Source organism: Perognathus longimembris, chromosome 6, assembly GCF_023159225.1.
Source record: "Perognathus longimembris pacificus isolate PPM17 chromosome 6, ASM2315922v1, whole genome shotgun sequence".
Classification (NCBI taxonomy): Eukaryota; Metazoa; Chordata; class Mammalia; order Rodentia; family Heteromyidae; genus Perognathus; species Perognathus longimembris.
Window position 1 is genome coordinate 47,776,880 of NC_063166.1, and position 12,568 is coordinate 47,789,447.

The 12,568-nt window shown below is 41.0% G+C and overlaps 1 protein-coding gene across 1 annotated transcript; it reads right to left on the bottom strand.

Moving 5' to 3' along the window:
- Positions 1-386: 386 nt before the first annotated feature.
- Gins1 (GINS complex subunit 1) lies at positions 387-12,293 on the bottom strand. The gene is made up of 7 exons (XM_048348680.1): positions 12,086-12,293; positions 10,060-10,124; positions 9,378-9,476; positions 8,477-8,567; positions 6,604-6,720; positions 2,363-2,437; positions 387-975 (listed from the first exon to the last, which is right to left on the bottom strand). The coding sequence occupies exons 1-7, from the start codon at positions 12,158-12,160 to the stop codon at positions 907-909; spliced, it is 591 nt and encodes a 196-aa protein (XP_048204637.1). The 5' UTR covers positions 12,161-12,293; the 3' UTR covers positions 387-906.
- Between the last annotated feature and the right edge of the window lie 275 nt (positions 12,294-12,568).

Sequence of the window (12,568 nt, forward strand, 5' to 3'; positions counted from 1 at the left end):
GAGAGCTTGCCTCGTATACATGAGGCCCTGGGTTCGATTCCCCAGCACCACATATACAGAAAATGGCCAGAAGTGGTGCTGTGGCTCAAGTGGCAGAGTGCTAGCCTTGAGCAAAAGGAAGCCAGGGACAGTGCTCAGGCCCTGAGTCCAAGGCCCAGGACTGGCCAAAAAAAAAAAAAAAAAAAAAAAAAAATGAAAGTGACATATCTACAGAGATGCAAGCCTACAGGAAAATGGTACAAAGTTCCTTCTTTCATCTCAATTTGTTCCCAGCCAAAGGATGAGACTGATGCTCACACACGTTTACAGGAAGCTACGAGCCAGACCATTTCCCACTGCTGAAAACAGACAAAATCCACTGCCCTTCCTTCATCTTTGCCCAGTAGCACATTACACATACAGAAATACTTAAAATCATCTTTCTCTAGAAACATGCATTTCAGAAACTTGGCCCCCTGGAACAGAGTGATCACAAGAAAATAAGCAAGATACAAGGATCTGACATCTGCTTGTACAGTGGGTGATTCCCATTATTTTAAAAAGAGATTCAAGCTTAAGTATGTTTATTTTTATTTAGAAAAGGTCAATGCCCCAGTAAAGGCAATGTTATGATTATAGATATTGCTTAAAAAATAGCAGGCAGAATGGTGTACCATACAGAAAAACAGAAGTCCGGAATTCCAAGTTAGCAAATTTTACTCCTTGCCAACTATTCCTGGCTTTTGTTATTACTTGCAGGGCTGTGGAACTCAGGACTTAGTGAATGCTGAAAACTTATCTAAATTTAATATCAAAGAAGTGGTGGAGAGAGGTGGAAGGTTGAAGTGCAGACATTTCTGTGAGTTGTGTTCAGCTTTACACCCGGACAGGGCCTGGAAGTTCCTCATGTGTGTTCAGCCTGGACAGTCAAGACAGGACGTGCTCCAGAACTCCTTGTCTGATCAACTGTTCACATTTCCACCGAGGCAAAAAGTGCTGAGGGCAGAAGGGGTAGTGGAGATAGTGAGACATGATTGAGATATTTTTAAGAATTATGGTTTGTCAAACTGACTAAAGGATGATATAACTCCTCTGAACAACTAATGAACTGTTTAACAAACTAAATAACAGGAACAGAGACATGTTTGGGGGGAAAGCTCATGAATGGAGGAAGGGTGAGCAAATGCCATCATTATATGCAATGTACTTTATGTAAAAATGGAACTACGTAACTTGATGGTAGGATGGGAGGGAGAAAATAGGGGAGAACAATGGGAAAGGATGACACTGATCAAGATGCATTGTACTCATAACCTGACTCATGGAATTGAAATCTCTTTGTACAACTGCTTAATAAAAAAAAATGAGTTTAATGCTGGGTGCCAGTGGCTCATGCCTGTAATCCTAGGTACTCAAGAGGCTGAGATCTGAGGATCGTGGTTCAAAGCCAGCCAGGGTAGCAAAGTCTCTGTGACTCTTATCTCCAATTAACCACCAGAAATCTGGAAGTGGCGCTGTGGCTCAAAGTGGTAGAGCACTAGCCTTGAGCTGAAGAGCTCAGGTACAGCAGACAGCTTTTTCTGAGTAGTTGATTGGTGATAAGAATCTCACAGACTTTCCTGCCTGGGTTGGCTTCCACTCATGATCCTCAGATCTCAGCTTCTTGAGTAGCTAGGATTATAGGCATGAGCCATGGGTGCCCTGCTTGCTGAGGAACTTTTTTTTTTTGCCAGTCCTGGGCCTTGGACTCAGGGCCTGAGCACTGTCCCTGGCTTCTTCCCACTCAAAGCTAGCACTCTGCCACTTGAGCCACAGCGCCGCTTCTGGCCGTTTTCTGTATATGTGGTGCTGGGGAATCGAACCTAGGGCCTCGTGTATCCGAGGCAGGCACTCTGTTGAGGAACTTTTTAAAGTATAAATTATAATTCAAAAACAAGAGCTAAATCCATCAGTTTAATAGTCTATAAAGCATTATCTATTACTTTACTGAACGAGTAATAATTTCCCTAGAAATGCTCAATATAAGCAGTATCCTACTTAATTAACCATTTTGTACTATATCAAACATTTGTTGCAAGTACTCATATTTAGAAAATGAACAGAAAAGGTTTTTTTGGGGGGGGGGCAGTCCTGGGGCTTGAACTTGGGCTTTCGCACTATCCCTAAGCTTCTTTTGCTCAAGGCTAGCCCAGTGCCACTTCCAGCTTTTTGCTTTTTTGTGCCTGAGGAATGGAACCTAGGGCTTCATGTGTGCTAGGCAAGCACTCTACCACTAAGCCACATTCTGATATACATCACAAGGTGGTACTTATTTGGCTACCGAGTCCAACATTTCCACATTCAGTGCTCTTATAAATTTAAAGTATCAGATAATAAGAAATACCTGGCTATTTTTTTTTAATAGGACTGAAGTGCCATCATCCACTTCGAATTCTCCATAGTCTTTTAGACACCGCACCTGAAAAGAAAAGCTGACACTTAACAAAATTTCTTTAAGTTACCATTTTTCTTTTAAAATTAGTGTATATTAATTGCTCAAGTGTTTCACTGGGATATTTCATACATGAATATATTGTACTTTGAGTTGACTAACCTCCTTTCTTTCACTGCTCTCCCCTCCAATTTTAGTTTTTAGTGGATTTCACTGTTATATTAATACACAGACACAATGAACTCCAATATTACCCACTATATTTTCTTTCCCTCTCCCCTGCTTAGTTCCTCCAAACAGTTCCTCATTTACATTCATTTTATATATGTGTTCGTGTATATAAAATATGAAGTCTAGGGCTGGGAATGTGGCTCAGTGGTAGAGTGCTTGCCTAGCATGCGTGAAGCCCTAGGTTCAATTCCTTAGCTTCACATAAACAGAAAAAGCTGGAAGTGGCGCTGTAGCTTAAGAGGTAGAGTGCTAGCCTTGAGCGAAAAGAAGCCAGGGACAGTGTTCAGTCCCAAACCCCTAAACTTGGAGCCAGTGGCTTGTGCCTGTAATCCTAGCTATTCAGAAGGCCAAGATCTGAGGATGGCAGTTCCAAGCCAATCTAGGGAGGAAAGGCCCTGAGCCTCTTATCTCTACCAAAAAGAAGCCTGAAGTGGAGCTGTGGCTCAAAGTGGTAGAGCAGAAAATTTGAGCAAAAAAATTCAGGTATAGCACCCAGGCTCTGAGTTCAAGTTCCAGGACGAGCACACACACACAAAATGAAGTCTAGATTGTATGAGAGAAAATATGTGACATTTATCTTTCTTAACCTTGTCTTATTTCATTTAACATAAGAATCTCTAGTTTCATCCATTTTTTAGCCAACAATATTTTGTTCTTCTTTATGAGTAGTACTGTTTTGTATACCACATAGTCTTTCTCATCTGCTGAAGGTGCAGCACCTAGGCTGATACATTTCTTTCTCTTTTTTTTTTTTTTTTTGAGACACAGGCTGCTTTTTGCTTAAGTAAGTTCTCCTGGGCTGAAGTTATTTTTCCACTCTACCTCCTGAGTAGTGGAGGCACCATGCCTGGACTAAGTTACTTAATATGTAATAACCAAAAAGGAACACAGGATTTCCTGAGTATCTACACATTAAAAGTGCTATAATTCCTAGATTCTAAGGTGATAGTCTGATATACAGCACCAGGAATCTATTTCCTTTCTTAGACAATAATTGCACTGGCAAATTCTGTGTATTTGGAATTCAATTCTATGGAAACTTCCAACTTCCAGGAAGGTTCACAGGGTAAACAGAGATTCATTTGGTCAGTTTGGACTTTTAGTAGTTGCAGTGACCAGTCCATCCCCTCCTTTTTCTTACCGTCCCTCTTTTTATTTTTTTTTTGGCCAGTCCTGGGGCTTGGACTCAGGGCCTGAGCACTGTCCCTGGCTTCTTTTTGCTCAAGGCTAGCACTCTGCCACTTGAGCCACAGCGCCACTTCTGGCCGTTTTCTGTATATGTGATGCTGGGGAATTGAAGCACTCTTGCCACTAGGCCATATGCCCAGCCACTTATTGGCCCTCTTATAAGTCAAACATTACAGGCTGAGATAGACAAAAGCAACTGCATATACAAAGGAAATAACCATGTATGCTGACAAAGGAACAGAGATAATATAAAGAAACAATGGCTGGAATTTCTCTAAATTTAATTAAAGACAATGAATATAAATACTGAAGGTCAAAAAATTCCAAGTGGGCTGGGAATATGGCCTAGTGGCAAGAGTGCTTGCCTCGGTATACATGAAGCCCTGGGTTCGATTCCCCAGCACCACATATATAAAAAAAGCCAGAAGTGGCGCTGTGGCTCAAGTGGCAGTATGCTAGCCTTGAGCAAAAAGAAGCCAAGGACAGTACTCAGGCCCTGAGTTCAAGCCCAGGACTGGCAAAAAACAAACAAACAAAAAAAATTCCAAGTAAAGCCAGGTGCCAGTGGCTCATGCCTATAATCTTAGCTACTTAGGAGGTTGAGATCAGCACGGGCAGGAAAGTTCCTGAGACTTCTTATCTCCAATTAACCACCAGAAAACTGGAAGTGGTGCTGTGGCTCAGTGGTAGAGGGTTAACCTTGAGCTGAAGAGCACAGGGACAGGGCCCAGGCCCAGAGTTCAAGCCCCATTACCGAGAAAAAAAAAAAATCCCAAGTAAGATTAACTCAAAAAAGAGCTAAAATGGTCAAACTTTGAAAAGACAAAGAGAGAAACTTGGAAGAAACTCCCTTTTTGTGTGTGTACTGGGCCTGGGGCTTGAACTCAGGGCCTGGGCACTGTCCTTGAGATTCTTTTTCTCAAGGCTAGTGCTCTACAACTTGAGCCACTGCACCACTTTCAGCTTTTTCTGCGTAAGCTGCGCACAGATGGCTCATGACTGACTGTAATCCTAGCTACTCAGGATGCTGAGATGTGAGATGGTGGTTTGAAGTCAGCCAGGGCAGGGAAGTCAGTGAGACTTATCTCCAATTAATCACACACAAAACAAACTGGAAGTAGAGCTATGGCTCAAGTAGTAGAGCACTAGCCTTGAGCAAAAGCTCAGGCCCTATATTCAGTTCCCAGGACTGTCACCAAAAAAAAAAAAAGATGTTGTGAGAGAGGTAAAAGCTAATAATAGTTTATTAACCACTAGACCTGTCCTCCAAGAAATGCTAGCTTGAGGCTAACTTAGGTTACATAGTAAGCAACAAAACAAAACAAAAAACCTCAATGACTCAGAAGAAATCACAAGAAAATTATATGTACCAAAGAATGAATTGAAAATATCAAAATTTGTGGGATATAGTAAAACATGTGCTAAGGAGAAAATGTGTAGGTTATAAGTACTGTTTTTTTTGTTTGTTTGTTTGTTTTGAGACAGGAGTCTAACTATGTAGTCCAGGCTAGCTTGGAACTCACTTTACAGCCCTGGCTGGCCTTGAACTTGAAATCCTCCTGCCTCAGCCTCTGGGAGTGCTGGGATTACAGGTGTGCCCACTATGCTTGGTTCAAGAACAAAAAATGTCTAAGTAACAATGTAACTTGAAATAATATTGAAACAAACAAAATAGAGAATATAGAGAAAATTGCAAGATCAGTTAAACTAACAGTTGGTTCTTTGAAATGGTCAATAAAATTTACAAAATTGACTAAGAAAAAAAGCAAATGGGGCACTGGTGGCTCATGCATATAATCCTAGCTACTCAGGAGGCTGAGATCAGAGGATCATAGTTCAAAGCCAATCCAGGCAGGAAAGTCCATGAAACTCTTTATCTCCAATTAACCACCAAAAGTTGGAACTAGAGCTGTGGTTCAAGTGGTAGAGCACTAGCCTTAAGTAGAAAAAGCTAAGGGACAGTGGTCAGGCCCCAAGTTCAAGCCCCAGTACTGGTGCACAGACAGACACACACACACACACACACACACACACACACACACACACACACACACACACACACACACACACACACACACACACACACACACACACACACACACACACACACACACACACACACACACACACACACACACACACACACACACACACACACACACACACACACACACACACACACACACACACACACACACACACACACACTGCATTTGACATGCATTTTAGCAACATAGTGCAATGTAAACCACCGGTTGTTTAGCTTTGTGACTGGAGGCTGACCGGAAGCTATCACTTGCTACCCCTGCCGTGTATCACAAGAATTATGTTACTAGCCAAGAAAAGATAAAAATCCAAATTTCAAGCTAGTCATGGTCACTCAGGCCTGAAATCCAAACTAGTAGGGAGGCAAAGATTGAGGGATTAAGGTATGCCGAGGCCAGCCTAGGGCAAAAAGAAGTTTGTGAGACTCTTATCTCAACAAATGGCTGGCATATACCTGTTAGTCCAGCTACAGGGGGAAGAACACTGGCTGGGCGCAGTACACATGACAAAGGCAAGCACAAGTAGGAGGATTGCAGACCAAGCTGTCTTGGGCATAAAGACCCTCGCCTGAAAATAACCAATGCATAAAGGGGCTATTGTTAAGAGTGCCTTGAGAGCCAGTGAGGCCCCAGGGATTGGACTGAGTTAGGACCAAATATAGATTCACATGTGCTCTTCATCTTTGATTAATGTTAATACAGTGTTCATATTAAAGAAGATATAGATACTTCAATATATAGGCTTTTCGGAGGTTTCATATCCTGTGTGATGTCCAAACCTTCATTTCCTCCTAGTGACCTCATGTAAGTGGCAAGGATCTTTTTATAATGGTTGAACCACTCCATCTGCAAAAAAGACAGTCATTTGACAAAGTTATAAGAAAGCTCGTATAATTGTATACCTATTCTTTCAAAACCAGCAACACATCTCAACAAGAATCATTATTGTGACCACTGTTTATATTACAAATATTGTTAATTGCTCTCTGTCATCCAAGCACTGTTTTGAGTACTTGGATGGATCATTCAACAAATGACAAAAGGCTTCTGCTCTCACAAAGCTTCTATTCCAGCATATGTCATCATAAACAAGGAGTATAGCCCACAAACAAGACTACAAAAAAAAAGACACTACTTCAGAATTATAAAATAGACGCTCTTTCTGAAAACGAAGATATTTTTGAGAAAACAACCCAGTGTCCATCAATTGATGAATGCACAGATATATATCTATACAATGGAACAGTGTTTGGCCACAGAGATAATGTTCTGATGTTTATGACAACATGGATAAACGTTGAAAATTTGTTAATTTTGAAAGGCAGGCTACATGTTGAAGGATTTTACTGTCATGAACAACCCATAATAGGCAAATGTATAAAGAAAGAGAAGATGAATGATTTCCAGGCATGCAAAAGGAGACATAATTGAAAAATTGACAAATAGTATGAGGCTTCTTTTTAGGGTACAGAAAATGTTCTGGAATAAGATGATGATAATGGAAACACAACTGTGTGAATATTCTGAAAGCCATTGCATTGTATACTTTAAAATGGAAAATCTTATGGAATATGAATTTTATATCAGCCCAGTAAATCTGACCTTTGTTTTTTTGTGGTACTGGAGATTATGTTAAGCATTCACTCTGCCACTGAGCTACTCCTTTAATCCCCAATTGTTGTTGTTTTAACTTGACAGAAATCAAAGACATACATATACAGATGTACCATGTTCGCAAATTACATGATTCAATATAATAATGTCAAATGACTTATAAATTCAATTCAATACCAATCAAAATCTTACCTTTAAAAAAATAGAACTTGATAGAGTCTAAAATTTGCATGAAAGTGTAAAGGGCTCAAAATAGTCTAAACTCTTGAAAAGAAGATCAAGATGGGAAAATCTTCTCAACAGATAATATATAGTAATGACAACAGTAGAACTGGTACAGACAGACAATTAGACTAATGGAAAAGAAGAAAAAGTACCTCCCATCTCAAATCCACCAATGAATGAATACTCAATTTATGACCAAGGTGGCATGACACCTGGGACAGGTGGAAAAAGAAGGACTGGCTCTCTCAATCCTAATATTGAAAGTGGAACTAGACCCCAAGTCTATGTCCTTAAATATTGGACTGGTCCTGGGTCTTGATGACTACAAAAATCAAGTTTCATTATCAATATGAATCTGTAATATTGATTAGAGTACATATATGCAAATGTAGACTTAATACATAGGTATGCATACATAATGCCAGTTTCTTTATCTCAGTGATAGATTACTGATAACATAATGGGACTCTATTTTATTAGTAAGAGAATTTTCCACATAGCATTAAGAACTATTCACAATCACATGCTTTCTAATCACAGTGCATACAAAATAATGCTACAAAGTGCTAAAGAACAGATGTTAGAAACAAAAATAAAAACACTAATTGAGGATAATGCTGGAAGTGGCACTGTGGCTCAAGTGGTAGAGCTGAGCTGAAGAGCTCAGGGACAGTTCAAGCCCCGTGACTGACAAAAAAATAAATAAATAAAAGAGAATAATGTTACTCTCAGCATTCCATAAACTTGAACGGTGCTAACTTACTTCTTCAGCAGACATGTGAAATCGTAAAGCATTTGGCAAGACGCTCCCATATTCCCACCTGAGAGCTCTAACCCGAAGCAACCGGTCATACCTAGGACATGAGAAGGGATGAAATAGCATAAGAATAAAAGGATGATGAGGAGAAACTCAAAACTCATAAACTAAATGGAATATATGGACTTTACTTGGCTAATAGAAACAAACCAACTCTTAAGGAGATATCTTTAGAACCATGGAGGAAGAGTGCTTAGGGATGGGATGATACCCAGAAAGCAGTCAGTTCTCCCATTGTTGAAAATACACGGTGGTTATGAAGGCCCAAAAGGTCCTTATTTCTTGGAGAAATAAGAAAAATATTAAAGGAACTAAAATAATCTATCATAAGTAAACAAAATACAAATAAGTAGATATGGCAAAACATTAAAAGACCTAAGGGGTTATGATAGCTCATATTCTTTTTCCTTTTATGAATGCTGTAGTTTTTTTGTTTTTGTTTTTGGGCCAGTCCTGGGGCTTGAACTCAGGACCTAGGCATTATCCCTAAGGATTTTTTTTTTTTTCTATTCAAGACTAGTGCTCTATCACTTAAACTACAGCTCCACTTCTGGCTTTTTGGTGGTTAATTGGAGCTAAAAGTCTCACTATCCAGGATGGCTTTGAACCATGATTCTTAGATTCTTAGATTTAGATTTCAGTCTCCTGAGTAGCTAGGATTATAGGCATGAGCTACTAGCACTCAGCTCATAAGAAAAATGTTAAAGGGAGAGAGAGAAAAAAATGGGATGCATATAAAGAGAGAGACAAATCTGCTACCCATCTGATACAGTTACCTGGGAAATCCAATGACATCAAAAACTATCCTGGGTTTCCTGCCATAACATGAAAAAGCTGAGAAACTTACAGATAGGCTAGAGTGCAGCGCCGATTTCTTAACAAAGAACAATGACGAAATTTGATGGTTGGTATCAAATCACCTCTTCCACCTGACTTTGTTTCATTTCTGGTAAAAGTATAAAAACAAATATGTATACTCCAGTGTAATGAAAAGTTCAAAGCTAACAACTATTGATTTATGTGCTTGTTTTTGTCCAATTATGATTAGCAGCAGTTAACTGAAGCAAGTGCAACTATCTCCACATCAGTGCTTTTTTAAGAAGTCAAAAGTGAAATAACAAGCCGGGCACTGGTGTCTGTAATCCTAGGTACTCAGGAGGCTGAGATCTGAGGATCATGGTTCAAAGCCAGCCCAAGCAAGAGTGTTCATGAGAATCTTAATTAACTACCAAAAAGCCAGAAGTAGAGCTGTGGCTCAAGTGGTAGAGTGCTAGCTTTGAGCACAAAAGTGTAAGAACAGCATCCAGGTATCCCCGCACGCACGCGTGCACACACACACACACACACATAGAGTGAAATAACTTGCCTAAAACCTTACCATCCATTACATTTGGCCCTAGTCTTTTCATTTGTATAGCCAGAGTATGATCAGGTTCATAATTTTTAAAAATCCACTGAAATGGATGCATGCATATCTGATTTCAACATCTTTTTTTAGGTTGTTTTGAAACATCAGTGTTAAAACTTACACATCAGACTGGTTTTGTTCATATAATGCTTTCATCTCCTCTAGAACTTGTCTGATTCCATCCTCCTAAAACACATAAATGGGGAACTAATATTGAGACACATTCACTTTTCCCTGTTAATTCCATGGTAATATTCTGTTATTTATCTTTGATTTATATACCTTGTTAAAAAAAAAAAAGCCATAGCTCTTTCACATTACTACAGTGAGGCTGGGGATATGGCCTAGTGGCAAAGAGTGCTTGCCTCATATACATGAAGCCCTGGGTTTAATTCCCCAGCACCACATACACAAAAGGCCAGGAGTGGTACTGTGGCTCAAGTGGCAGAGTGCTAGCCTTGAACAAAAAGAAGCCAGGGACATTGTTCAGGCCCTGAGTCCAAGCCCCAGGACTGGCAAAAAACAAAAACAAAAACAAAAACAAAACCACATTACTACAATGGCTATAGGTGTTGGTGAGGAATGTAAAATGTTACAGCCTGTGGAAAACAATTTAACAGTTCCTCACAAAGTTAAAACACAGAATTACCGTATGATATAGCAATTCCTCTCCTTGGTTTATATCTAATTCCACTACTAGGCATGTGTTTTGTGTGAAAATATAAGTTCACAAAAATTTGCATACATGTTCCTAGCAATATTCATATAACCCAAAAGGATTAGAAGGCGCTTGGGTCCCAGGGTTCAAACCCTTGGTTTGCTATGTCACCTTACCAAGACAATCTCTCCATGCCTCTACATATATGGCTGGAAAAATGGGAAAGTTGAAACCTCAAGGGTTTATTATGATGACAAAATATGAAGCAGGTCAATTGCATGTCACCCTGTGTGGAGTAATTGTAAGAAAAACAAGAATAATCTTATTTGTAAAGTGGGAGTCACAACCCTAGTAGATATTAACAGCAAACACCGATTTAACTTTTACACCATGTCAATTATTGTTCAGGCCCCCTCACATCTGTCACTTATTGCATCATGAGTTGAAGTATTAGCATTATCATTTCCATTTTTGCATATGAGACAATCAACCAGACCAAGGTCTGAAAGCCAGAATCCATGAACAGTTCCAGAAATTCTTCATTCCCTCCCTCTTGGCTCCACCCCCCTCCATGGTGGGGCAAAGGCTTCTTGCGGCTAACCATGGCTACACTACCAGCCCTGCAGGTCTGTTGTTTTTTTTTTTTTATAGGTTTCTGTTGTTGGTTTTTTTTTGGTGGGGATTTAACGCGGGGCCTGGACACTGTCCCTGAGTTTTTTCCCCTCAAGGCTAGCGCTTTACCACTTTGAACCACAGCTCCACTTCTGGTTTTCTGGTGGTTAATTGGAGTTAAGAGTCTCAGGGTCTTTCCTGACCAGGCTGGCTTTGAACTGTGATCCTCAGATCTCAGCCTCCTGAGTAGCCAGGATTGCAGGCGTGAGCCACAGGTGCCTGGCTTGCAGGTCTGCTTTTAATAACCTCACTTCGGGGCTGGGAATATGGCCTAGCGGTAGAGTGCTCTTCTCCTATACATGAAGCCCTGGGTTCGATTCCTCAGCACCACATATATATAGAAAAAGCTGGAAGTGGCGTTGTGGCTCAAGTGGCAGAGTGCTAGCCTTGAGCAAAAAGAAGCCAGAGACAGTGCCCAGGACTGGCAAAACAACAACAACAACAACAACAACAAAAACACCTCACTTCGGTGCATGGGGGCAGGGTAGAGGGGACAACCAATGCTAAATTGCTCTAAAGCAACGGGTAAGTTTAACAGTAACTGCAACCGAACAGTACACGGAAAAACTCTCAAGACTAAGATGAAGAAATTCACCAGTTTGTTGGGTAGCATAAACAGAAGTACATTATTTTGTTTTGTCGTACTTAAAACTTAACGTGAACCTCACTGGTGAACAGCAAAGAACCACAACGAAGTCTTGGAGGGCAGGGGAAGCCCCCAGCCCAAACCACAAACCAAACCAGGACTCGCCCCGCCCCCAGACAGGCCCCGCCCCCTCGAACCAGGCCCGCCCCTCCCAGTCACCCGCCTCCTCACGTTGAAAGCTGGCAGCTGTCCTTCCGGCGCGCGGTGCAGCTCCCGAACCAGCTCCATGGCTTTTTCGCCGAACATGGTGGACGCGCCTTTGTTTTCTCGTCTTATCAACCGCCAGGTTTCACGACAAACGGTCGTAGGCTCTGGGCAGCTGCCCCTCCTTATTGTTCGGCGTCCCACGCAGCTCCTACTCTTCACGTCTGCTTCTCACTTTGGCGCCAAACCTGATCAGCCAATTGCTGCGTGCTGCTGGGTCTCCGGGCCTACGGTGGCCGAGAAGGGACATTTTTCTACACTGATAAGGTGGGGTGGACTGTTTCCTTAGCAAAGGACCCGTGTCAGTGACGTTGGTCTGATCCCTAAGACAAGTGGAAAGATATTGGTTTTTCGTACTCTTAGGTAGCTAACCAGCCAACTCAGCACAGCAGGGACAAATGCATGTCCTCAGCATCCTTTTACTTTTCCAATTTGATTCATTTTCCTCAA

Coding starts and splice junctions, on each gene's coding strand:
- Gins1 (XM_048348680.1), bottom strand. CDS start 12,160: ATGTTCGGCGAAAAAGCCATGGAGCTGGTTCGGGAGCTGCACCGCGCG. Junction 9,477..10,059: donor GAACAAAACCAGTCTGATGT/GTAAGTTTTAAC, acceptor TACTTTTACCAG/AAATGAAACAAAGTCAGGTG. Junction 6,721..8,476: donor TTCACATGTCTGCTGAAGAA/GTAAGTTAGCAC, acceptor TCTTTTTTGCAG/ATGGAGTGGTTCAACCATTA.